The following is a 27500-nucleotide window of genomic DNA, read 5'->3' as shown; positions in this document are numbered from 1 at the left end:
TAATTAAGGACTGGTCCAATTTCACATGGTGCCAAGTTTTCTTCTTTTTTCTTCTTGAAAAAGATATGATGAATCTCAAGGGGCAGTTCAAAAGTCCAAGTTAATTAATGAATTATTAATGAATAGAGTTTAGTTTAACATTGTGTATATGTTCTAACTTAATAAGCTGTTTATGATCGTATAGCTTATAAGAGATCTTCTACTGAGAGTGTTTTTCAAACTTCCTATAAGTGATCTGTTCTTTTCTTCTGTATCTACCTCTGTATCTACCTGCGTTGCATCAATGAAATTTCCCCATGTGGGACAATAAAGGAATATCTTATCTTATCTTAGCTGTGACTTTAACAAATGTATGTTGGCCACATCTTTATTTTTTTATGTCAAAGTTGTTGTGTTTTGTTTTTTTCTTACACAATCTAAATAACAAAGATAACATGGAAAGTGGAGGATGCAGCCCAACACAGAGGGTCCGAGAGAGTCCCAGGAGGATTGTAGGTCAGAGAATGAAACAAAGAAAGTCATTTTGACTGATCGACTTCAATCACGAGTAGCCATTATGGACGGTATACTTGAGTGGCAAGGTCCGCCCACAGACCTCACTGACACTAACAATGAAGAATTACGTTACATTTCTTTTTCAGAGTGGTGGTGCATGTACAAGTCAATGACGTGAATGAGTTCAGTCCTACGTTTCGAGAGCAGCAGTAAAAAGCATTAAAATTCTAAATGTAAAATTGTGTGTTATACTCTCAAAATAACTATCAATATTATTATTGTTCAGGTAGAAGCTTGGGACCAGTACTGCTCCCTTAGTTTAAAAGTATAACGTCAGATCAGATCCCCAACCAGGATCTTTTGTTTAGCTGTATACCGCCATCTGCTGGATGCATGACGACACTACAAGGTTTTCCTGTTGTTTTCTTTTGCGTGCGCGTGCGTAAGTGAGCTTGTCCATGTGGAATGGATGCGCGCGTTTCTATGGAGAAGGCTGAGTCATCTACGCATAAACATGTTTGGACAAGAATAAGCCAAATGTCATATTCCATAAAGTGTCCCTGTTACGCCATGGGTGTATTGCGGTCACAAGTGTTACTTCTTCCGGAAATTCGAGAAACGAAAACTTTCCAGTACCAATAAAAATAAAACCTCTTGAATTTCTATTTTGTTTGTTTTTGCCTATAACGCCTATTGTATTAGAAAAGAAATAAGAAAATAAAAAGAAAATAATAAATAGAAAAGGCGTGGTCCACTGGTCATGTGACATTTCAAAGCTGACGCCATGTGGCTGTGGAGGTCCTCTGTTTTGTTGGGTCTTCTCGGGAGCAAAGGCGTACTGAGAGGCATGGTAAGTCTACTGAGGGTTGTTTACTGCTCTAATACTGATGAAGACGTTCACAAGGAGCTTCATCTTCTCTTTCGTGGTGATAAACGGAGGTCGGAGAGGGGATTCTATTTATAAACTTGCTGCGTAACACGTAAAGCTCCGACTGCTGTCAAGACTAGCTTAGCGTGTTAGCTTCTCTGTAATTGTCTTGGCAACGTCCCGATTTGTCTGTGAAGTGAAGCATCGAACGAAGAAAATGTGACTGAAAAACGGCTTAGCTCGTCTTATGGTTAACAGCACCACTAATATTAGGGATAAGAAGCTGTCAAGGAACTTAATCCCGTTTTTCAATCGCAGAGAGGATGCGGATGCGTTTATTTGAATGGATAAACAAACATATCACAAGCTGCTGGTCTGAATGTGGACTTATTGCTTGTAACCAGTCAACTATGTGTGTTTTATAAAAAGAAAAACGTTGGCCCCAAACTGCGTATTGTGCATTGCAGATATTCAGACTTTTAGACACATGACATGGCCGCTACAGCATCAACTCAATCTTATTTCTCTAAATGAATGAGTCTCATTGTTGTAGATCAGTCTGACTCCTTCCTTCTCCTCACTAAACGTGTTGAGCAGAATAAGGACTCCAGTTGTTCCTGAGTTATCTTATCTAAATACTCTAACTTTGGTGTGGTCATATGTCCAAAGAGCATGAAGCAATAAGTAACTTCCCCATTCTAACCTTTTGAACCCTCGTGGACAATTCCCCTTTAGTCCATTTCTTGATCTTCTGGCATAACGCCCTTCCCTTGACATAAAATGGCTTCTTATCTTATAACGTTTTTCTTGTTTTTGTTTTTAGTGTGCACAGGTGGGAGATAGTAAGATGGCCACGTCCATCTACGAGTTTTCTGCCAAAGATATAGATGGCAATGAGGTCTCACTGGAAAAATACAGGTAAAGTAGGTAAAGTAGTTGCAAGTTTATTGAAAACAGTTTATATTTGTATCTTAACTGTATGTATTTGTTCCTTTTTAGAGGATTCGTTTGTATAATCACAAATGTGGCCTCTAAATGAGGAAAGACAAAAGTAAACTACACTCAGCTAGCGGGAATGCACGCCTCCTATGCTGACAAAGGTTTACGTATCTTAGCTTTTCCATGCAACCAGTTTGGAGGGCAGGTATGTGTACAACTAACTTTTCTGTTTGCATAATGTTTCTGCCAACCTTTTCATTGCATGTCTTATTTTTATCACCCAGGAACCAGGAACAGAGGCTGAGATAAAGGAGTTTGCTAAAGGCTACAATGCTGAATTTGATATGTTCAGTAAGATCGACGTGAATGGGGACAAGGCCCACCCTCTTTGGACGTGGATGAAGGCTCAGCCAAAAGGCAAAGGAACTTTGGGGAAGTAAGTCTCAGTTATTTTTTTTTTTTTTTTAAGGATTTTTTTTGGCCCATAGGGTTTATTAGACTGGATGAGCCTGAAATTGAAATGGAATAAGGGGACATGCAGTGACTTGCCATAGCCGGGATTCAACCTCACAACACTGCACTGGCTGCACACGAAGCCTTAACCACTCTACCTCCGGGCAGCACTCAGTTCTTTCTATTTCTACCATTTTAGCCCAGCTAATATGGGATAAAATATGTACATGTTATTGTCCAGTTATAGTAAATTATATATTACTTACTACCGGTAATTTGTCAATTGTTGTGTTTCCACAGTAACATCAAATGGAACTTCACAAAGGTAACTTCAGCTTCTTTAATCCTTTGGGCAGAGTATTAAACATGATTGTTTTCTTTCACCACAGTTTCTGATAAACCGAGAGGGGCAAGTGGTGAAGAGATACGGCCCCACAGATGATCCTAGTGTAAGCCTGTTAAAGCTTGTTTATGTTATTGACCGCAGTACTGGTATTTGCAAACATGATCTCATGACTTTCTTTTCTGTAGGTGGTGGAGAAGGATCTTCCTTCATACCTGTAAAACAAATGATTATAGTTGGCCTTATCTGTGGACTTCAAGGTGCAGCAGTGTGTGTCTGATCTATGATGGCTTGTCTCTAAACCCTACAATGGGGAGGACTAGCCTGATTTTAAGCGTGCAACTGAACCAGATGTTAACTGCATCACCACCTTCCATGTCCACAGCAAAGGCCACATATTCTTATAAAATAATATTAGTATTATAATATAATAAAGAAAAGCCATTCCACTGCTATCCTTTGTTTTAAACATGGGTCATCCTGAAATAAAAACCCTTGTCACGACAAGTATTAGTTTGTTATTGTCTGTCCATTTGCACTGATTAATGTATGCTTTTATTTAATACATTTGACATTCAATTTATTGTTCAAATGTAGAGTGGCTTAATGGTGTGCTCATGTTTCAACAATAAACCATTCTAAACAAAGCTTCAAGATGATGTGGATTTTGTCTACTAATGTTTTAAATCATAGATGTAATGGTGATTTATTCTTAATAAGAATATCTGATATAATGGACAAGTTTCTTACAGTTTGGTGTTTTGGTTTTCAAGATTATTATTCAATTGTGAGGCTCATTCTGTTTTGCAGTCTTGCCAGTTTCAGGCTGTAATCCAGTTTAAACCTAAAATGTTTATTGTGAATGGTCACTGCCTAAAGTCCAGCATTTACTCAAATCATGAATCAATGCTAGTGCAGCCTCTGCAGCTCAGTGAGGGGAGGTTCTGAGCTGAACACGAGGCCTGGCCTGTCCATACACTGAGGAGAAACACTTGTACTGTATGTATCCCATAAGCAGGCTAAGGAACTGACAGCGTGAGGTGGGTAGTACATTTACTTGATTAACTTTAGAAGACATTTTACTTAGACTAGTTTTCAGACTTCATATTTTAACTACATGAGTAATATTTCGTTTGAAGTATATTAAAGTTTTAATTCCTCTTTCCACTGTGGTGAAGTATAGGTGACAAAAGCTTTATCCTTCAATTTAAAACTTCAAATTATAAATCAAAACAGTTCCTACTTTTACAAATATTCTTACTTGAATAAATTATTGTACAAGTGAGTACAATGTTTTTTTTTTTAATGTAAAACCGTACAGTTCCTTTAAGTAGGACTAAATAAATTAAGTAATTAATCAAACAGCACAACATTCACAACATTGTCAGTAAAAGTTATGCCACGTTTAAGTTTAGATACTAAAAGCTTCAATACGACATTCTTCTTTTTGGTTGGTTGCATATCTTGGTTTTACGCGTGACGCGCTGGAGCGCCGGCTTTTGCGCTGCTGCGCGTGCCGCTGACGCACGGTGGCGGCGGCGGCAGCGGCGGAGGAGGAGGAGATGAGCAGCTGCATCGCTACAGCGTTTGCCAACCTAAATATGCAAATATGCAGCCATGTAGGTTTGCGGTAAATTTGCCTGTCATTCCGATGCTACATATAAATTCAACAGATAATCGCGCACACGCTCCGTCCTCGTGAGTGTCGTGAGGACTCAGAATGGACGGGAGAACTGCGGGACCGGGGGATGACGGGAGCCACAGCGAGGCGTCCGGCTCAGGCATGCAGCTTGATCTGGAAGACGCTGGTCTGTATGCTATTTCACTTTATTTCAATACAATGAAAGAAATGTTTAATTACACGTTATGGAGAACATGTATATTCACCAGGCTTGAACAAACCCTAATCTGCCATCTGTTAAACTATTTTATTTTAGGGCAGGCACACTAAATCAAGTGAAGAACACAAGGTTTTAGAAAATTGTAATTAGTGGAACCTAAAACCTACCTGGGAATTAATAATACATTAAAGGTTAGATAACAGTGGCACATCATGTTTTCTCTTTAAAGTGTTTCCACTGCAGTTCATTAGGCAGATTGACATATTATTTTTTTCTTTAACTAAATTTGAATAATTCTTCCTGGCTAGAGCCAAAATAATGCCTTACATAATCCGGACTGGAGATATACCATAAACCATTCTAATCTTTTCTGGATATCAATTCCTACCATTACTGTGGACGTCCCAACAAATACAATGAGACAGTGGCACGTCAGGTTTACTATTATCACCACTAATAGCCTACACATTACATCCAACGGAAGAGGCCTTGTAGTGCCAACAAGTGTGCATGCTATGTTTAGTACCGAATTACTGTGTGGAGATTATTATTAATACCAAATCCAAACAGATTATAGTTGTGCACAGGGAGTGAGATGTTCTGAGCGTGCAGTGGGCATGAAATCCACTTGTGTGTTTATGACTGTCAAAACAACAGAGCGCATGCACTCTCACCTATATTGAAGAGGCCTAATCCTCTCCCCAAAACTCATAGGCCTACTTTTGCTTAATCTGGCACACTGTATGCCATCAAATATACACTTTTGGATTTCATATGTTATTTTTATTGAAGAACACAGTGCATTGTATTCGTTGCTTATGGCCTACTATCATTTAATTATGCTTTGACGTTAATCGCCACAGATTCATTGTGTGTGCCCTGGCATACTCTCTGCTATTGTTGTAACTGTCTGACCTGGATGTGACAGGTGTTCTCGCACAATATTTGGGCATGGTGTAAATAAGCTTGTAGAAAATGAATAAATTAATGTATTTATTTACTTCACTGTCAATATGGGACCCAGAGACTTGAACAGCCATACTTCTATTCTAGGAATAATTCACCTTATGACATGAATTTTTAACCCGATGACTTACAGCAGGTCGGCTATCGGTGTAAAGAACCGAGCTGGAGCTGTCCTTGGTACCACTTGGTTGTCGCTATTTACGTATTGAAATATGTTTGACACGTTACAATTTATGTGTCTCCCTGGTAAACCAGACGCTTGTTGACTAGTAAGTGCTCTTGAATTTCATTTATAATATTGTGTTTACTAGACTATATACAATTTAGATATTATTGTGAATGTTGTGGTGATATGCAAAATTTGACTGTTGAGTATTGACTATTATAGTAAAAAAACTGTTAAAAATAAAAATCTAAATGAAGAAAAATGAAACATTGTAAACTTTCAAATAGGGTAGAAGGTGATTTCTGCACTTTTGTGATCAATTTTACATTTACATTTACAATTTTACATTTTTACCTTTGTTTGATCATTAAACCTCAACTAATAAGTCTAAAGTTTTAACACGTTGTAATATTTTTGGTAGATTGACATAATATTGTTTGAATATTGTTATTGTTACAATATTGAGATCATAATATTGAAAGTAATCGCATTTTCTCTCCTTCTAAACCTTTGTGCCATGCTTTTATTATACGAGCCTGGCTCCATTATTTCCAGTGCATTGTACAGAGCATCATGCTGAAACATCTGCTACAGTGTCCTCGTCTTTAACATGGCTTAAAGGGTATTTATCCCTGCCCTGTCCACAGTGCAAGCTTAATCTTTTCCCCTCACAGGACTTGAAATTCAGCATGATTATTAAGAAGAAAAAAAAAACTCAAAATGCTTCCATACCCACCACAGATAACATTCATACTATTTTTATCCCAATGTCAGTGTCTTTTGATTTGAACAGATTCTGATCAGTTTTATGCAGTGGCTTCTTCTAATCCCTTCTTCTGATTGGTTTGCCGCTTGATCTGGAAGAAGCAGCCAATAGCGACGCTCAGATTAAAAGAGGAAGTCAATCCAATAGACTATGTGCTTGACAAATCTCAGTGGTGCAAGAAGAGCAGAAGCACAGTGGAGTTTTGTTTTGTTTTGACTAGATTGTTAGAGTACAAAGTATGTACTAAAACCCTCTGCCGGTGAGTGCTGAAGTTAATGTGCAGGAATTCAGTCTTTGTGGTTATTTTGTATCAGCATTTGTTGAATAATTGCCTCATCACATTTACTAACACATTGTAGTAGGAGCTTTGTAACCTCTTTTCTTGTTCTCCATCCACAGATCCAGCCAGAAAAGCTCAAATAACAGAGGTGAGAACTGAGAACACATGCTCACCAATACCATACATTCCATTTGTATATTGACCTGTATTCAAAGACACAGTTGTATTAGATCAGGCTAAAACATACATTCAAATATTAGCACGTCACTATTGGAGGAAAAGGGTCAACACAGTTTTAACAGAGTTTTTGAAGGAATTTAGTCAATACAGTCAATACACAATACAATATTATAGTATATTATTGTAGGCCTAACAATTATTTTAGTTTATTTAGTTGTCAAATGATTATTTTTATTGCGTCTTGGAGATTTTTTCAGGTACAATTCAACCAGTTGAAGGTTCAATATGCCAAATAGAAGCTCAGTGATAGCGAATATCCTTTTAAATAATAGATATAAAAAAATTAAATAGATTTACATATTTAGACATTTAGGCAGTTGCAGACATGTATGAACAAAAACTGTCCCATACTTCAGTCAATGCTTCACCCTTTACATTCATTCATTCATTCACCACATTTCATCCTCTCCTTGCACATTTACAAATTTGAAAGGTTTATGTCTTCAGTCCAGTTCCTATTATCCTGATATTGCACCTTTCTTCCATACTCCAAATCAAGAGTATCAAAAATGACAAAATTTGTTTTTCTGATTGATAGCAGCAGTAACAGCCCTAATCATAATACACAAACAACATGCTTGTACACTATATACACTTACACTCAACATGTATGCTGTAGCAATTGAATTGCCTTTTCCATTTTTCATAGATGCCGTCACCATTTGGTGCAGGGCAAACTCACGAGAAGAAAATTGGCCACAGGAGAGTCGATGCCTCGGGGGAGACGACGTACAAAAAGGCATTGTCCCTTTACCAGTCTTAGCCACTTTATTTAGCTACTGCTTGCAGAATATTATATAATAGTTCTCAAAGCTTTGTCTCAACCCACAGCTGTCTTTGTTGTTCTTGTCTGCCTCCCACAGACCACCTCTTCTGCGCTCAAAGGGGCCATCCAGCTGGGCATCGGCTACACAGTCGGCAACCTCAGCTCCAAACCAGAGCGAGATGTGCTAATGCAAGACTTCTACGTGGTGGAAAGCATCTTCTTCCCAAGGTCCCATCAATGTTTCCTCAAAAATGTGCTCAAAAGTATCAGGGTTCTATATTAAATTGTTGTGCTATTATTTTTATTTTTACAGTGAAGGCAGTAATCTCACTCCAGCGCATCACTTCCCAGACTTTCGATTTAAAACGTACGCTCCTGTGGCCTTCCGCTATTTCAGAGAGCTGTTTGGGATCCGACCAGACGACTACCTGGTATGTGGTACTTTAGATCAATTGTAGTTCAGGGAATGAACATGGCAAGTTACCAAACTTAGTGACAAATGAGTAGGTTTCAGTAAGTTCATGGGTATATTTTAGTCCAAGTGTAATTTTTACCATTGCAAAAAATGGACCAATGAGTGATTCTATGTTGTTATGTTGATATACTCACCTATTATTCTTCCAACTCCTTTTCAAGTGACTTAATATCAATATAGATCTGTGTATTGTGTATGTCATTTTCGCACATATTCTATATATTGAACTTTGATAAAAACATTTTCAAAATACTTGATTTGCACATACTTTTCCATTTAAAATTAATCAGTCAAACATTTAATTCACATGATATGGTATCTGCTAAAAATGCTTACAAAGGGAACAAAGACAGTGTTCTTAGAAGCACATTTTGGCAGGGAACCTTCATCTCTGTGCAAAGAGCTTAGCAACTCTGGAACTCCCTCCCCCAACCTGTCCGCCACGCTCCCTCACTCACAACATTCAAATCCCGCCTAAAAACATACCTCTTCACCCAAGCCTATGACCTCCTCTACCCCTAGCCTCCTCTACCCCATTGCCTACTCTTCTACCCCCTGTTACATCCCCATCTTTTTCTCTCTACTTCTTCTGTCTTGTTCATTTTATCTGTATATTAATGTGTATTGTACGTGTTGTCCCCCCTGTCTGTAAATACCCCCCCCTTTTTTATTATGTTCAGCGTCTTTGGGTCACTGAAAAGCGCTATATAAATAAAAGTTATTATTATTATTATTAACTTCCTATTTACATTGGAAGGAGCTAAGTAGTAGTTAAGTAGTATTATCAAGTAGTAATGTCATGTATGCTATTCAAATACATGCATACATACAGTTCACACAAACCAACTTCATAAAATGGGATGGGAGCCTTTAATTTTTTCAAACATTTCCCACAGCATGTAGTGGGTGCAAGTTTTGCGAGTTTGGGAATGGTACATGGTGTTAACACACTTTTCTTTTTCGTTTAAATGTGCAAGTTTCGCACAAACACCCACAAAGCCTTTTTGCAAATACTAGAGGAAAAAATAAAACAATGTCTCCTTGATGCTGCAAAGAGACACATGAAGTGTGTGTTTGTAACCTTTAAAGTTGTTTGAAAATGTGTAAATCATTTTGTTTATCCTGTTTTGCAGTATTCGCTTTGTAATGAACCTCTGATTGAGCTGACAAATCCTGGAGCCAGTGGATCAATATTCTATGTCACCAGTGATGACGAGTTCATCATTAAAACTGTGCTACACAAGGAGGCAGAATTTTTACAAAAACTACTTCCAGGATACTACATGGTAAATCTATCCCATACTCTACCACTGAGCCACTGCTGTTCCAACAGATATTATATTTACAACATCATGATCAGTAATGACAAGTACAGTGTATGTATACTTTATCGCTGTATTTTAAAAAAAAAGAGCTATTTTTAGTGGTGGGGTTAAAGTAGGACCTTCTCTACATATCGTATTGTCCTCACTATTCTATATAGAGGAAGCTTTTTTTGGTGGTAATTGAAATTTCCTAAACTAACTGATTGTCATAAGATGAAGGAGTATTTGGGTCGCACCATTAGTTGTTTTGTGACAAATGATGGGCCCAACACGTAAAGAAATCTTGCAGTCTGGGTTGTTGTGTAGGTGTGTAGGTGGTTAAATGTGTACAACAAACAGAGAAGTATACGCATGCACACAATGTGCAGGCACAAATGTTTGTGTTCAGTGTGGGAGCGTTTGAGAATAAGTCTACGCCATGATCCTCTTTATCCTATCAGTGATTTGACCCTGGTCAGTCGTGACGCCACCCACTGGCTGTTTGAAACATAATAGTGATTTACCTGGCCGTCGGCCTGAGCACTACTTAACCGCTCACACATGTTGCTACCACACTATAGTCACGCTGTGAGTGCAGGTGTACACTTTACTAACAACTCTGTCTGTCCTTCACAGAACTTAAACCAGAACCCAAGGACCCTGTTGCCAAAGTTTTTTGGACTTTACTGTATCCAGAGTGGAGGCAAAAATATCAGAATGATCGTCATGAACAATATATTACCACGGTCAATAAGAATGCACCTTAAATTTGACCTAAAAGGATCAACATGTAAGAGGCGTGCGTCAAAGAAAGAAAGAGAGAAATCCAAACCCACTTTCAAAGACCTGGATTTTCTCAGCGATCTCCCAGAAGGCCTCTCACTTGACCAGGAAACCTATAATGCACTAATGCGAACTCTACAGAGGGACTGTTTGGTAGGACAATTTACTATTGTCTATATTGGGTCTTAGGTTTTCCTCTGTAAGCATCTTTAATCAAATTCATTTTATTCTCAGGTTCTAGAGAGTTTTAAGATCATGGATTATAGTCTGCTGCTTGGCATCCACAACAAAACTCTGGCACAAAAAGAGATTCAGAGCCAGGCCTCACCAGCAGGGGGCACTGACTCCAAGAGGCCTGTCCTGCAGAGAGCCTTGTATTCCACTGCCATGGAGTCTATACAGGGAGACTCTATGTGCAGGGACATGCTGGACCATGCTGCCACGTAAGACGCTACAACAACTGTATGATCACCACAAAGGGTCACCAGATTATATGTATTTGATCTGTTTGCAGAATGGGAGGTATTCCAGCTTTCGGACCGAAAGGAGAAAACCTGCTACTTTTTGTCGGAATCATTGACATCCTGCAGTCCTACAGGTGTGTAATATTGAATACTGGTGTTTCCCAGGTCTTTTGAATAGCACTGTATGAAAACTGACACCCCACGCTGCATAAATAGGGCTTTGATGTGTTGCCAAGTAACTGCAATTAATGACTCTTATTTAATTCACTTCTCTGACAGGCTAATTAAAAAGCTGGAGCACTCTTGGAAGTCACTTATCCATGACGGAGTAAGTTAACCTCACACATCTGTTATGCAACCAACCAAAACAGCCCATAATAAATTGTCAACAAATCGTAGTGAGATTCCTCTGATTACAACATTTGAATAGTAGTGTAGAATGAAAGATGCACTTTGAATAATGATGGATGATCTAAAATGGTTGATATCTCCCCCTCTCAGGACACTGTGTCAGTTCACAGGCCGGGCTTCTATGCTGAACGCTTCTTCAGATTCTGTACTTCCACTGTATTCAGGAAAAGTTGCTGTGAGTTCACTCATTTGTGGATGGTTGGTTTTGCCTTTTTGAAAACATTAAAACATATTATTCCTTCAGCTCTTCGCCCATCTCCGTCTAAGAGACGACGAGGAACCCTGTTTGCATCCAGGTCTAATGCTGGGTCCACATCACATCGTCCCTCACTGACTGAAGACCGCCGAGAAAATCTGGACAATCTTGAAAACCTGAGAGGGGCACGAAGCTTCCCAATGCGGGAGGACAGCGGTGAGTTTCTGTACAACAAAAATGTACTCAAACAACACAATGTAAGCAGCACAAGACTTGTTTCAGTCTTCTCGTACAACAGTTTTGTCAAGCAATTTGAAAACAAGTCAGGAACATTTGTAAATCTAAATTGAATTCAGTGGAAGTCATCTTAAGGCCCATAGTGTAGGCTCGACTTTAGCTCCCTGCAAGTGCAATCACAGCGTTTAAAAACTGATAGAAACATTGTAACAAACTGATTTTTTTTTTGTATTTAGGTTCTTGTTGTTTTTCTAGCATTTTTCAGCATATTGAAAAAAAAAATACATTTTATATTATATAACTGTCTACAGTTGTCCTCTATTATTAATCTCATAAAAACAACATAAAACATAGACGGACAAAACTACAACATCAACATGTGCATTTTTATTGAAGAAGACCTACAGTATTATGCGTCTTTCCTGGTATTTATTACTAAACTGTAAAATACACAGATTGTTATTTTACTTTTTGTCCATTACACAAACATAAACCACAATATTAAGCTTGTTTGAGATGAACTGTGTCTAAATCAGGGGTGTTCATACTATGGCCCTCCAGCCTCCTACTGTATTTTTTTCTGGCAATCTAAATAATTCTATTACCTTAGCCTCAATAACCAACTTTACAGTGTGACAAAGACCTCGAATGCTCCACACCAAAGGACAGTGGCTGTTGTATAAGTCCTACCATTTTAATGGGCATCTATTGTTAAAGAAGCTCTGCCATTATGCTCCGTTTATATCACTTCGAAGACATTGGAGGATGTGGCTGAGCATGCTTCAGAGCACAACAGACCAATCACATGTGCATTCACCGCTGACAGGTGGTTGTTCTCCCATCATGCACTGGGCCAGTAGCCCAGGCTGGATTTGCAGCTGGTCTTTGATTTCACTTGCTTTTTAATATTAACGGCGTGTGACATCACAGCAAGTTTGAAGCAAATTGGACACAAATCTAACCAGGCTCAATTAAGTCTGACCAAAATTGTTCTAGCTCATCTCAAAGAAGTGTAATTAGCTAAAATGGCTTGGAAATAGCAACAGGTCCAAAAGTTCAAAACTTCAAAGCTGAGAAGACCGTCTCATTTATGTTTGCATTTTACTGCATCAAGCAATGGACTTTTGTTTAAACATTTGTATTGTTGAAAAATGTGACATTTTGTAACGCCACATGAATGACCAGTAGTTTGAACTGTTTTACTTATCAGAAGAAGTAATTACAGAGCAGTATAAAACAGGGCAGATGACAACACGGTTTGCATAATATGTCTCCTTTAAAACAGTTTAAATATAAATTGTTTAAATAGTTTTTCCTTCTATCTTTTCCTCATCCATTGTTTGTATAATTACCCCTTTAGGCAGAGAACCGCCTTGCACTCCGCCTTCATTTGAAGATGCCACCACCGCATCGATCGCCACCACCCTGTCGTCTAACAACTCATTACCCACAACCCCCTTCGACACGCCCGAGCACCCGCGCTACCGGAGACAGATGCTCTCCCCCAGTGTGGCCAGGTGTGTCAGCGAGCCAATAGTCTGTCACGCCAGTCTTTATTGTGCCTCTTATTACACGTAATTGTTTTCTATTGTGCACACAGGTCCCAAAGGGGAATTGTGGAGGTTCACGAGGAAAAGCAGGACACTATAACAGTAGAAGTTGAGCTCAGGTATTCAGAAACGGCAAACATCCACCAGGGCATTGCAATATGATACTGAACATTTAAGTGGCATGAAGTGGTGTTATTTCATCCACGAATACGTTATTTCCACAAAAATCTAACTTTTAACACTATTTGCAAACATATTACACAACTATCTGGCTCTGTCTTGCTATAAAAAATGACCAAATGACCAAAATCCAACATTTACTAAGAATCCAGCAAGTTCCACCTACATACATAATCTGAGATGAGACAAAATATGTTTACATTTTTCATTTAAAATTGTGTTTCTTTCTTTTTTTCCCAGTAAAATCCCCAACAGCACCGAGCTCACCAAAGCAACAGAAAAAACCTCTCCAGACTTGTCACCTGACCCTCATGCTGACGGCCATCTTTCATCCAGCACTCCTGCTCCGAGCCCTTGTTCCTCCTCCACTCTGCCCCCCTCCCTCACCTCCTCCTCCGCCCCTCCTCCATCTACCCGCCCCGCCACCACGCTCGCCACCTCCACCATACAGCCCTCCACGAAGCCCCTCCATTTCCCCACCAATTTACAAGTTCCAGTTTCGACCCCAGTGGTAACTCAAAGTTCCTCAGCATCTGCACCTGCTTCAGCCTTTACTCCCATCTGTCCGGCAGCTTCTCAAAGCTCCTTACAAAGCTCCACCCACCAGCCCATCTCGACCCCGCCCACCTCCCATCCCATGAGCCCTCAGCCGCCGCCTCGCCGCCCTCCATTGATGCCCAGCAATCATGTGTCAGTTTCCAGCAGCAACAACTCTCTGGATGGAGAGGTGCAGGTTTCTGACATCTACTTTGTGAGTATTTACTGAATTTACCAAGTTCTTCAATTGAATGAGAGTGAAATCCCATTGCAAAGGCCTTACTGTCTGTTTGTCCTCAATCTACTGGGAGTTTCACAGTGGCCCAGTCAGGACAGCGTGGTAGAATTGTGATGGTGAGAGCAAAACAAGTGTGTGTGTGCAGAGGTAATATAATATATATATATTCTAATATATTAATGCAAATCTTGATTTTACGTTGAATGTCAAACCAGTAAATAAGCCAAAACTGGTTATTATAGGTTATTCTGGTGGCAACAAGAAGGTTGCAGGTTTGACTCCTACGCTGCCCAGGCTTTTCTATGTGGAGCTTGCAGTTTCTCCCCGGGGGGGACCAGATGGGCATCCTCTGGGTTTTCCTTCATTGTTCAACATGCACCTTTGGTAAAAACCTCCAGCAACACCAGTCTGACAGGGGCCCCAGCTTAAATATCTCTATGAATATTAACAGGTCGGGTCTGTGGTGAGTCGACTCAGCTCACAGTAAGAATGTTTTTTTTTTTTTTTTTTTTTAAATAAAGACCTGTAATTAGTTATTAATGCAATAAAGATAATTTAAATGCCATATTGTGGAATATTCCAGGCAAAACATTAATATTTCCATGGAGACAAGCAAGTGGTGGACCCTCCACCAGATGTTACATGGTGCGCCAGTGCGCCTTTATTTTACTATTCTCTCTTATGTACGTTATTTTACATCTATGTGCTGGAATGGATTATCCAGTCTCTTTTGTTCTTGTTTCTACCCCTGGGATAAATACTCTTATAGAAAATAATAAACAAACTAAAATGATAATCCACACATGGATTTAATACTCTAAGGGACATGTGGCCTCTCAGGAACCTTTCAGCCTACCCCAGAGCACATGGAGCTGCTTTGAATGCACTGAAATGCTCTCTGCAGCACTGAAAGGACAATGTCATGTCAACGAGGTTGAATCTTGCATGTATTTTTGCATCTGCAGTATATTCTGAAGCACACACTTCTTCTATCTATCTATCCATCATCTATTAAAACGTTATTGTTCATATCGTGTCTTTTTTGATCCATTAGTATGCAGACGGCAGATACTGGGTGTACTCCCCAGTTCTTGGCCGTCGTAAACTCAATTCTAGTTCGAGTTATAGTGTAAGTCATGGAATCAAGGAGCTCATAGTGAACACTATAGGCTCTAGAGTAGTGGGGGTCAGAGGTGAAAGTGGTATCTAAGTAAATGCTTCCACATTAAGAGGCACCGTGATTGTATAAGTGGTAGTTTTTCAAGTAGGTGAATATTATTAGTAGTAGTTGTTGTAGTTGTTTTGGAATTTAAATTAGAACCTTACTATTGTTGGACTAGAATACTTTCTCCTTCTGTGTTTGTTGGGAATAGTGAATAGAAATTGCTTGGGCTTGGGTGTATTTACTCATAGGCCATCTTCATCTCGCTTGCTAATTCATAAAACTGCTTTTCCAATTATTTCCCTTAGAATTAATTGTTTTCTCTTACACAAAGTTGCACTAAAAACACGATGAACTGTTTTTGTATGTGTGTCCCATGTTTATTGAATCTTTTGTTTTCCTCGTGCTGCTCCCTGCTGGCCGAACGGTGACACTGCAGACTCAGGACGACCAGACCTGGGTGTACTCTCCTCTTCATCACAGCTCAGACTCCAGAAGAGGATCTGACGGGGAGAGTGAGACTGTAAGATCATATGTTTTCTTTATTCCAATTTTCCTTTCAACACACATAAATGCCAATATGTTAATTCTGTTTCTTTCCACTTCCTTAGTAACCCACTGTGGACAGACCAGTGACGACTGAGCCATAGAAGGCCTCACAGACGTTTTAAGAATAACTGTGATAGACGGTCCACTCAGGCTGTGAGCGAACATACACATGTCAACTATGACATGGTCAACGCAAATGCTAAAAACACTTTTTACCATTCTCTACCTGATAAGTATGTGCAAAGGGCAAAACAAGCACAACTGAGTGACCTCATCAGTTGTATTTTTATTGAAAAACAGAATTGTGCTTGCCTATGCAATATTGAGCCAATTTTAATTACTTTTATTTATAATTTATATTGGATTGTTGGCACTTTATTAAGTATGTACACACACATATTACAATTTTTACAGACTATTATTTTATGTGTTCCCTTTTCAGTCTTCAATAGATCTTAAACTTATTTGGCAGTGAATGGCTTTGTCCTGTGCGCCTTATCAAATGAATTATTTAATAGAAACGTTCTTTTAGTACAGTAACAATGTCTTGTGGAGGAAAGTGGATTATGTAAATGTCTGCACAGCTGTGGTTTTGCATGGGTTCACGTCCACTTGTCTGTGTGCATGTTGTGCATGCAATGAAGTGCAACACATGGGCAAATTGTTGGCCGTGAAGAGCTTTCTGGGAAATTGTGAAGAGAGTACTATATGTTTTTTTTTTTCATACTTGGTGATCTTTTTGCAAATCTCTATGTTGCATTCAAACTTTGCTGTATACCTTTATGTATAACATATTTCAGTCATGTATCCCCGGCCTATTTGAGGGCAACAGTGTTTGTAGCCAATCACTGTGAAAAATAAATATTATATTGTATACAAATCTTAGTGGTTTTGTGCTTTTTTTGTATTTGATTATTTATTTTTTGTCTACAAGAAACGCATTTATACAATTTTTATAGAGCCTGATACATACAACAGCCTGTACCACTAATATTGTAACATAGTGGTTAGTTTCATATTAATATCAAAAGTAGCACTAGTATTAGCAGCATAAAAAAAGCAGTTGTAATGTATTTACATCAGTTGTCCACTAGATGTCACCAGAGCATCTTTAAAATCGTGCGCCTCTTTTCAGGCTCATATCTATGTTGTCATCATCAACTGATCGATTTCAGCTCTGTAAAATGTGTACAGTATTTTCCCACATAAACGTTGTACAATATTTTTAATATTTAGTCACTTAAATACACAAATCCAACTTTTCTCCCTTCTTCTTCTTCTTTTTTTTTTTTTTTTTTTTTTTTTTTTAAAGAAGAAGAATGAGACACAGCCCAAGTTGCAAGCTTTTCACAGCAACACGGCCGCTGCAGATTGGAATGAAATTGAGATATTCAGCAGGAACAAGTGTGTCAGTGGATTGGCTAATGGTGCTTTGGGTCTATATTTGAGAGGTTTGTGCAGGTTTCTGTGGAGGGATATGCGCGGAAGATGGGAAAGTCACTCAGGGAGACAAGTCAGCCATGTCGCTCTGTGATGGAATCTGTGATGGACAAGGATCAGCAGACACCCACACAATTGTTTCTTCTCACCTTTCTTTTCTCCATCTCCTGCTCCCTCAATAGTGTAAAAAATGCCTCTCCAGTTCAGTGCCACTTCAAAGATAAAGCGGTCACAACTTTTCATGGAGGCTGATTTCCAGAGGTTCAATGATTTTCTTAATAATAATATTACTTAGTTACAAAGGTAAAGTAGCCTACACAAGTAACAGTATCAATAATATTACTCAAGTACATTTTTTGGGGGATTTATTAAAACTTATTACTAGTTCTGTCTTTGTGTATTCAAACAACCTTTCATACAATGTGTTGTTTTCTTCAGCTATGGTGTAGTTTATATGTTTTTTTGGTGTGACCTTGAAAGTGCCTAAAGGTTAAAATATTAATTTCACAAAAACATAGTAGTGCAGCGCCGTTGCACATATGCCAGGCTCCATGTGCAACTGACCACAGCGAAAATGTGTTGAACTTTCCTCCCTCTCTCATCCCCATTTCACACTGCACTATCCTGTCAATTAAAGTTAAAGGACAAACAATCTTTAAAAAAACAACAACACACACACAAAAAAACAAAGAAACAAAGAAAGAAAGCATTGTAAAAAGGAGGAAATGTATTCAAGTCTAAAGAGTTGAATGACAAAAGAGAGACATGCTCAATAGTTTACTCCACATGTTGACCAGCTGCATTAGTTAATTAAATATCTGTACTATTAAGTAAATTAATATAATTTAATCCAAATATCAAATATTTGGATTAAATTATATTAATTTACTTAATGGTCCCAGATTACGTTTCAGATCAGATGGCATTTATAGTATCGACATTATGCAATGATTTTCTCCCTTAGATTTCGGTACAAGGGATTTTGATTTAGAGAAGTGTTGGGTTGAAAGGCCTCGAGTCCACACTTGAGCGTGAACCTCTTGGCCTTGTTCTTCCAGCTGACCTTATTCCTGTTCCTGTTCCAATCAAATCTGGCAGCACAAAATACATTGTGCAACAGTACAAAACACTTGATAATTGTTAACATAAAGTTTTTGTTACTTGTAGACTCACAGAACAGAACAACAGAGCAAACAAAACTAAATCATGTACAGATTCTTTCACACAGAGGGTATTTACAATAAAGAGTATCCAATAACAATACAGTTGCACTCATCAGAAACTGTGTGTCTTAAGGAGGAATTGAGGGCAGCTGAAGAGATCAAAGTACAAATTTTCAAGCTCATTCCAATTGTTTGGGCAGCAAAACGGAATGAAGAGCGATGGAGTGTGGACTTTTGGAACAACCATGGTGATCAAATCACTGGAACGTGTTGTTTGAAATATATTAAGGAGGGAATGGAGATAATGAGGGGTTTTAACAATGATAGTTTTATTAATGAAATGATACCAATGCCTGCAAAACTGAAGGGATGGCCAGAGGCGAGAGCAAAATAATAATAAAATGTACTGTATGTGGACAGAAACTGGACAGCATAAATAGCAATTAAAGTGGCTTAAGTGTATTGCCATATCATATATAACAAGTGCCCATGGCTATGACTGTGGATAGAATAAATGACAGGTAAAGTGACTTTAATAAGGATTGCACCAGAGATAAGAACATTGCAGTGTTGTACATGAAGCGTGGATGACACACATACAGGGCTAGTTGTTGTCATCGTAAAGTCTGACAGCAGCAGGAAGGAAAGACCTGAGGAACCTCTCCTTCACACAGCGAGGGCGGATCAGTCTGTCACTGAAGACAGACTGATATCTCTCTCCACCGCTGATAGAGTGTCCTGCAGGGGTGGGACCCTTCTGTCCCCCACCTCCTGAGTCCAGAGCACAGCCCAGGACGGAGCTGGACTTCTGGCCCTTGTCCAGCCTCCTCCTCTCTCTGTGTGATGCTGCTGCTCCAGCGTACAGGTGACCACAGCGTACAGGTGACCACAGTGTACAGGTGACCACAGTGTACAGGTGACCACAGTGTACAGGTGACTACAGCGTACAGGTGACCAGAGCGTACAGGTGACCACAGCGTACAGGTGACCACAGTGTACAGGTGACCACAGCGTACAGGTGACCACAGCGTACAGGTGACCACAGTGTACAGGTGACCACAGTGTACAGGTGACTACAGCGTACAGGTGACCACTGCGTACAGGTGACCACAGCGTACAGGTGACCACAGCGTACAGGTGACCACTGCGTACAGGTGACCACAGCGTACAGGTGACCACAGCGTACAGGTGACCACTGCGTACAGGTGACCACAGTGTACAGGTGACCACAGCGTACAGGTGACCACTGCGTACAGGTGACCACAGTGTACAGGTGACCACAGTGTACAGGTGACCACAGCGTACAGGTGACCACTGCGTACAGGTGACCACAGTGTACAGGTGACCACAGTGTACAGGTGACCACTGCGTACAGGTCACCACAGTGTACAGGTGACCACAGTGTACAGGTGACCACAGCGTACAGGTGACCACACCGTACAGGTGACTACAGCGTACAGGTGACCACTGCGTACAGATGACTACAGCGTACAGGTGACCACTGCGTACAGGTGACCACAGCGTACAGGTGACCACTGCGTACAGGTGACCACAGTGTACAGGTGACCACAGTGTACAGGTGACCACAGCGTACAGGTGACCACTGCGTACAGGTGACCACAGTGTACAGGTGACCACAGTGTACAGGTGACCACTGCGTACAGGTCACCACAGTGTACAGGTGACCACAGTGTACAGGTGACCACAGCGTACAGGTGACCACACCGTACAGGTGACTACAGCGTACAGGTGACCACTGCGTACAGATGACTACAGCGTACAGGTGACCACTGCGTACAGGTGACCACAGCGTACAGGTGACCACAGCGTACAGATGACTACAGCGTACAGGTGACCACAGTGTACAGGTGACCACAGCGTACAGGTGACCACAGCGTACAGGTGACCACTGCGTACAGGTGACCACTGCGTACAGGTGACCACAGTGTACAGGTGACCACAGTGTACAGGTGACCACAGCGTACAGGTGACCACAGCGTACAGGTGACCACAGTGTACAGGTGACCACAGTGTACAAGTGACTACAGCGTACAGGTGACCACAGCGTACAGATGACCACAGTGTACAGGTGACCACAGTGTACAGGTGACCACTGCGTACAGGTGACCACTGCGTACAGGTGACCACAGTGTACAGGTGACCACAGGGTACAGGTGACCACTGCGTACAGGTGACCACAGCGTACAGGTGACCACAGCGTACAGGTGACCACAGCGTACAGGTGACCACAGCGTACAGGTGACCACAGCGTACAAGTGACTACAGCGTACAGGTGACCACAGCGTACAGATGACTACAGCGTACAGGTGACCACAGTGTACAGGTGACCACAGCGTCGTACAGGTGACCACAGCGTACAGGTGACCACAGCGTACAGGTGACCACAGTGTACAGGTGACCACAGCGTACAGGTGACCACAGCGTACAGGTGACCACAGCGTACAGGTGACCACTGCGTACAGGTGACCACAGCGTACAAGTGACTACAGCGTACAGGTGACCACAGCGTACAGATGACTACAGCGTACAGGTGACCACAGTGTACAGGTGACCACAGCGTCGTACAGGTGACCACAGCGTACAGGTGACCACAGCGTACAGGTGACCACAGTGTACAGGTGACCACAGTGTACAGGTGACCACAGCGTACAGGTGACCACAGCGTACAGGTGACCACAGCGTACAGGTGACCACAGCGTACAAGTGACTACAGCGTACAGGTGACCACAGTGTACAGATGACTACAGCGTACAGGTGACCACAGTGTACAGGTGACCACAGCGTCGTACAGGTGACCACAGCGTACAGGTGACCACAGCGTACAGGTGACCACAGTGTACAGGTGACCACAGCGTACAGATGACTACAGCGTACAGGTGACCACAGTGTACAGGTGACCACAGCGTCGTACAGGTGACCACAGTGTACAGGTGACCACAGCGTACAGGTGACCACAGTGTACAGGTGACCACAGTGTACAGGTGACCACAGCGTACAGGTGACCACTGCGTACAGGAGGACTGATGCCACCACAGAGTAGTAAAAGGTCCTCAGGAGTGGATTTCTCACACCAAAAGACCTCTCACACAACAGGAAACAAATAAATATTTACTAGTAATAAGAGGGAATAGTACCATATCATCCAAACGGAGCACTTTGTTCTCGAATTGCTGGACTTCTGGTGGTCCCAAGAGTCTCTAAAAGCACAGTAGGAGGTAGAGCGTTTAGCTACCAAGCTCCTGTGTTATGGAATCAGCTGTTATGGAATCAATGATAAAGAGGCCGACACAGTCTCTTTATTTAAGACCAGGCTAAAAACGTTCCTCATTGAAATCGCTTATGGTCAGACCAGTTAGGAACAGGACTAAAAACCCTCTGCTTCTGACTACTTTTCCAATAATTCATATTTTAGTTCACCTGTGTCTGTTTATTGCTGTTCACATGTTTTTCTCCTTCTTCCACTCCTCTCGTGATTCTCCTCCAGGTTTCTACTTGACTTACCCCAAAGGGTTTTGTAGTTTTTCCTTGCTGAGCAAATGGTCTAAGGACAGGGGATGTTGGGACATTTGCTAATTTCCTATGAATATTGTTCAATCTGCTTTTCAAACTGAATTGAATTGAAAATTAGATTAAAAATCTTGCCAAGATTTTCTTTGGTATAAATAGGAGTAAAGCTGCTGTTGGGATACTCTGACTGACAGAGTTTTTACAATTCCATTTTCAAAGCTGAAGGTAAATGTTGGTAAAAAAAAAAAGTTTAAGGCCAATCATTATCATTTTTATTCAAGCATATTGTTTATTTTAGAGTTTGTAGTACAAATTGACCATGATTCTTTCCAGAATGTATAGTTATTTTAATCAGATGGTTTACAAAAGGGAATAAATGTCTTCCTCTCTACAGAGGACCTACTCCATACAGGTACACCGGAATTAAGTGATACTTAATTTAAATGATTTCTACTTTCAGATAGAATGTAATCCATTATGTCAATTTACTGTTATGTCCCACTACAGTTTGACGGTCTTTCATTTTCATATCAAAAGAAAAGTATGACCTGTCACTGTGCCATACAAGATCTTCCTACACTTCCCATGGCTCATTTTGCTCTGTGTAAATTCACGATCATGAACAGTATTTCTTCTCCTCCTGATAGTGATGTGACATATATCAGTGAAATGTGAAAATGTCTTGGTCACTTTCTGTAATGCTTTTTGCTTATAAAATGCTGGCGGCAGCTGAGTGAGTTACTTATGGTTTGGTCTCCCATAAATGAATAACTGCTACGCTGTAAATGTCAAATGTGTCTGATACAAAGACCTGAACGCCAGTGTTTTTTTCTTTTATAAACTGCAGTCTATACTGCACACTGTTTGTGTGCAGTATAGACCACTGGCTCCAATCTCCTACTTTGCATGCATTCCTTTTTGCTGAGCTTATTTGTCTGTCACTTGGTATGTCCTTATAGGTCTAGGATGTGTATATCTTATGAGCATAGTGTTACATGTATGTGTTCAAATATGCTTCTGGAAACCTCTTCCTAAAACTCTACACTATCCAACTTTTCTGAGCAGTATTAGGTGTGCTTCAGTATTACTTACTTACTACTTAAATTACTTGACATCACCATATTAATCTGAATTTGAGGTTTGACTGTAGGTTATAGTGACAGTTTTTCTCGATGGTTTTGATACCTGTGTCACCTCTGACATCACATTCTCACAACAGTTCACACTCGTGTCTGAACAAAAGCACTCTGGACAAAATGACACATTTAGCTTGCAAAAGGCTGTTACTCTCTCAAAACACTTAAAACATGCAGCAAAAGCAAATCTTGCCTTCAAACACTACAACTTGTTGCCAATTCAAAAGCTCTTTAATCAATCATTTCACACTGGACAACAAAATAAAAATATGGCCATCAACATCAAATCAAATCAAATCAAATCAATTTATTTTTGTAAGGCCCAAAATCACAACAACAGTTGCCTCTGAGGGCCACAGGGAGAAATGAATCAACAATGTCTGTGGTGGCGATGGAGTCAGACAATGTCTGTGGTGGCGATGAAGTCAGACAATGTCTGTGGTGGCGAGGGACGATGTCCCAGGGTCCTCTGTCCTTAGACTCTCCTTCTCGGCCAGGAAAAACTACAAAAAAAACCTCTTTGGGAAAAAAGCGTAGAAACCTGGAGGAGTTCCAGTGAAGGAGAGATCCGACTCTCACAGACGGACACGAGGAGACTGGAGCTGGACCCACTCTTCAGGCAGATGAGGGACCGTCTGAGTCGAGCTGGACCCACTCTTCAGGCAGAAGAGGGACCGTCTGAGTCGAGCTGGACCCACTCTTCAGGCAGAAGAGGGACCGTCTGAGTCGAGCTGGACCCACTCTTCAGGCAGAAGAGGGACCGTCGGAGGCGAGCTGGACCCACTCTTCAGGCAGATGAGGGACCGTCGGAGGCGAGCTGGACCCACTCTTCAGGCAGACGAGGGACCGTCGGAGGCGAGCTGGACCCACTCTTCAGGCAGAAGAGGGACCGACTGAGGCGAACTGGAGCCACTCTTCAGGCAGATGAGGGACCGTCCACACAGGGCAGGGACCACTTCACCAGGGGAGGGGCATCTGGGTCCACAGGTCCTCAGGAGTGAGAGAAAGAAAAGAAGGCGGTGAACAGTTTGCAAGTGGAATCAAAAAATAAATATTGTTTGATAGCATAAGTAGTCAGAAGAAGAGGATAGTGCTCAAGCTGTCATACTTCCCCCAGCACAGTTACTCCTAGGGCAGCGTAGCTAAAGCTGTGGGTTTATGTTTCTGTTCCTAACTACTCTGACCATAAGCGATTTCGAAGAGGAACGTTTTAAGCCTGGACTTAAATGAAGAGACTGTGTCAGCATATTTAACATGGGTCGGGAGCTGATTCCATAACACAGGAGCTTGGTAGCTAAACGCTCTACCTCCTACAGTACTTTTAGAGACTCTTGGCACCACCAGAAGGCCAGCATTCTGAGAGCGAAGAGCTCTGTTTGGATGATATGGTTCTATAGCATCTTTGAGGTAGGATGGGGCCATGTCATTTATGGCTTTGTAGGTCAAGAGTAGAATTTTGAATTTGATTCTAAACTCGACGGGGAGCCAGTGAAGAGACTTCAGCACTGGCGTAATGTGCTCTCTTCTTTTTGTTCCTGTTAGTAATCTTGCTGCTGCATTTTGAACCAGTTGAAAGCTTTTTATGGAGCTTTTAGGACACGCTGCAAGCAGGGAGTCACAGTAGTCTAATCTAGTCGTTACAAATGCATGGATAAGTTTTTCGGCATCACTTTTAGGCAGGATTCTTCTGATTTTGGCGATGTTGCGCAAATGGAAATAGGCTGTTTTACAAGCTTGATTTATATGAGCTTTAAATGAGAGCTCCTGGTCAAATAAGACTCCAAGGTTTCTTACAGTAGAACTGGAGGCTACACTGACATTGTCCAGTGTGACTATCTGCTCAGATAGAGCGTCTCGTAGATGCTTAGGGCCAAGCACAATGACCTCGTTTTTTTCAGGGTTAAGAAGCAGGTAGTTTAGTGTCATCCAGGTTTTTATCTCCTTCACACAAGTACTAAGTCTGTCTACTTGATCGCTCTGATCAGGTTTCATTGATAAATACAGCTGAGTGTCATCTGCATAGCAGTGGAAGTTAATGCCATGCTTTCTGATCATGTTGCCTAATGGCAGCATATAAAGAGTAAACAGAATTGGACCGAGTACCGAACCCTGTGGCACACCGTAAATTACTTTAGAGCTTGGTGAGGAGCTCTGGTTTACATTAACAAATTGGAACCTATCAGATAGATAGGATTTAAACCAGCTGAGGGCTGTTCCTCCAACACCTACATCACATTCTAACCTCTGCAGTAGAATGTTGTGGTCGATGGTGTCAAACGCTGCGCTGAGGTCCAACAGAACCAGGATTGAGACCAGTCCATCGTCAGCGGCTAATAACAAATCATTTGTGACTTTAACTAGTGCAGTTTCAGTGCTGTGGTGGGCTCTGAACCCTGACTGGAAAACTTCAAATAAGTTATTGTCCTGCAGGTGGCGACAAAGCTGTTTTACTACAACTTTTTCAAGGATTTTAGAGACGAAGGGAAGATTTGAAATAGGTCTGTAGTTTACCAATAGGTCGGGATCTAGATTAGGCTTTTTCAGAAGAGGTTTAATGACTGCATGTTTGAAGGACTGTGGAACATAGCCACTTTCGAGTGAAGTATTTATTATATTAAGAATAGAGTCTATAATTAGGGGAAGAATGTCTTTGAGGAGTCTGCTTGGAATGGGGTCTAGGACACAAGTTGAGCTTTTAGAGGACATAATGGCTGAAGTTATCTCTGCTTGATCAACAGCTGTGAACCTTTCTAGGTTTACAGGTGGATTTATATGGGACGTTAGATTTACAGCTTGGGCTAGTTCAGGGCTAATAGCGGGGGTAATTTCATCTAATTTATCTCTGATTGTTTTTATTTTATTATTAAAAAATAGGAGGAAATCATCAGAGCTAAGTGTAGCTGGGATTGAGGGCTCTACTGCACTGTGACAGTTTGTTAGCCTAGCTACAGTGCTGAAAAGGAATTTAGTGTTACTTTTGTTGACTTCTATTAGATTTGAATAATATCTGGTTTGGGCCTTACGCAGAGCCTGCTTATAGGACAGCAGGCAACTTTTCCATGCTTTTAGGGATTCTTCGGTGTGAGAGCGACGAAATAATCCCTCTAACTTTCTAACTCTTTGTTTATGTGAACGCAGTTCTTGGTTGTACCATGGGGAGGCGCGCTTTGGCCTAATGACCTTCTGTTTTAACGGCGCGACAACGTCAAGAGCAGACTTCAGAGAATTCATGGTCAAGTCGACACATTGATCACTTAAACTGGGACTAAAACTGTTCTCAGCAGGATCACATGACATGTCACTGAATATTGGCTCTATTATTTCTTTGAATTTTGAGATAGATTTTTCAGATATTGTCCTTTTCATTATAACTTTATTTTGTGGGACTGGATGATCTTTAAGAATAAACTGAAAGGTAATTAGGAAATGATCTGACAATATAGGGTTTTGAGGGAGGACACTGAGGTCACTAATCTCTGTTCCATACGTTAGGACAAGATCCAGAGTGTTCTTGTGAGTGTGAGTCGCTTTATTTACATTCTGAGTGAAACCAATGCTGTCTAACAAGGCGCTGAAGGCATTACTGAGAGCGTCATCACTCATGTTCACGTGGATATTAAAGTCTCCAACTATAACTATTTTATCCCAGGCTAACACTAAGTTTGATATAAAGTCAGAAAACTCTGTTAAAAACTCTGAATAGGGACCAGGAGGTCGGTAGATAACTATGAACAAAACTCCTTTTTGGTTTTTCATATTTGGACATGTGATTGACAGCATAAGGCTTTCAAATGAGTGAAATGCATTGTTAGTTTTAGGGCTCATGAGTAGGCTTGAGTGTGAGATCACTGCCTCACCATCACCTCGGCCTGTGCTCCTGGCAGTCTGAAAGTTAACATGGGTGGGTGGGGTGGACTCATTTAGTCTGACGTAGTCGTCTTGTTGAAGCCACGTTTCAGTTAGAGCTAGAAGATCTATGTTATAGTCACTAATTAATTCATTAACTAAGAGCGATTTGGAGGAA

At 40.9% G+C, this 27500-nt stretch overlaps 2 protein-coding genes across 3 annotated transcripts in view; both read left to right on the top strand.

Moving 5' to 3' along the window:
* The first annotated feature begins 1238 nt into the window (after positions 1-1238).
* On the top strand, positions 1239-3579 carry LOC140356385 (phospholipid hydroperoxide glutathione peroxidase-like). The gene is made up of 7 exons (XM_072441275.1): positions 1239-1345; positions 2187-2281; positions 2363-2507; positions 2587-2738; positions 3056-3080; positions 3145-3204; positions 3287-3579. Exons 1-7 carry the CDS (start codon positions 1280-1282, stop codon positions 3317-3319), a joined length of 576 nt encoding a protein of 191 aa, XP_072297376.1. The 5' UTR covers positions 1239-1279; the 3' UTR covers positions 3320-3579.
* A 1239-nt stretch (positions 3580-4818) lies between these two features.
* Positions 4819-27500, top strand: part of LOC140356384 (phosphatidylinositol 4-phosphate 5-kinase type-1 alpha-like) — a 155279-nt gene continuing 132597 nt past the window's right edge. Inside the window, exons 1-18 of one of the 2 annotated variants that reach the window (XM_072441274.1) lie at positions 4819-4906; positions 7237-7265; positions 8007-8096; positions 8221-8351; positions 8437-8554; positions 9732-9884; positions 10539-10838; positions 10920-11128; positions 11200-11283; positions 11429-11477; positions 11651-11735; positions 11805-11972; positions 13354-13510; positions 13594-13662; positions 13964-14474; positions 15553-15627; positions 16100-16183; positions 16272-16442. In XM_072441274.1, coding sequence (XP_072297375.1) covers positions 4819-4906; positions 7237-7265; positions 8007-8096; positions 8221-8351; positions 8437-8554; positions 9732-9884; positions 10539-10838; positions 10920-11128; positions 11200-11283; positions 11429-11477; positions 11651-11735; positions 11805-11972; positions 13354-13510; positions 13594-13662; positions 13964-14474; positions 15553-15627; positions 16100-16183; positions 16272-16274 — 2403 coding nt within the window. In that variant the 3' untranslated portion in view covers positions 16275-16442. Of the gene's footprint in view, positions 4907-7236; positions 7266-8006; positions 8352-8436; positions 8555-9731; positions 9885-10538; positions 10839-10919; positions 11129-11199; positions 11284-11428; positions 11478-11650; positions 11736-11804; positions 11973-13353; positions 13511-13593; positions 13663-13963; positions 14475-15552; positions 15628-16099; positions 16184-16271; positions 16443-27500 lie in introns of those variants that run through there. The other variant, XM_072441273.1, reaches the window with a different exon arrangement.

Source organism: Eucyclogobius newberryi, unplaced genomic scaffold (assembly GCF_026437365.1).
Source record: "Eucyclogobius newberryi isolate DKJ021-1_F unplaced genomic scaffold, fEucNew1.0.hap1 SCAF_12, whole genome shotgun sequence".
Taxonomy (NCBI): Eukaryota; Metazoa; Chordata; class Actinopteri; order Gobiiformes; family Gobiidae; genus Eucyclogobius; species Eucyclogobius newberryi.
Note: the sequence above shows the minus strand (reverse complement) of the source record. Positions and strands in the feature narration are given on the sequence as shown.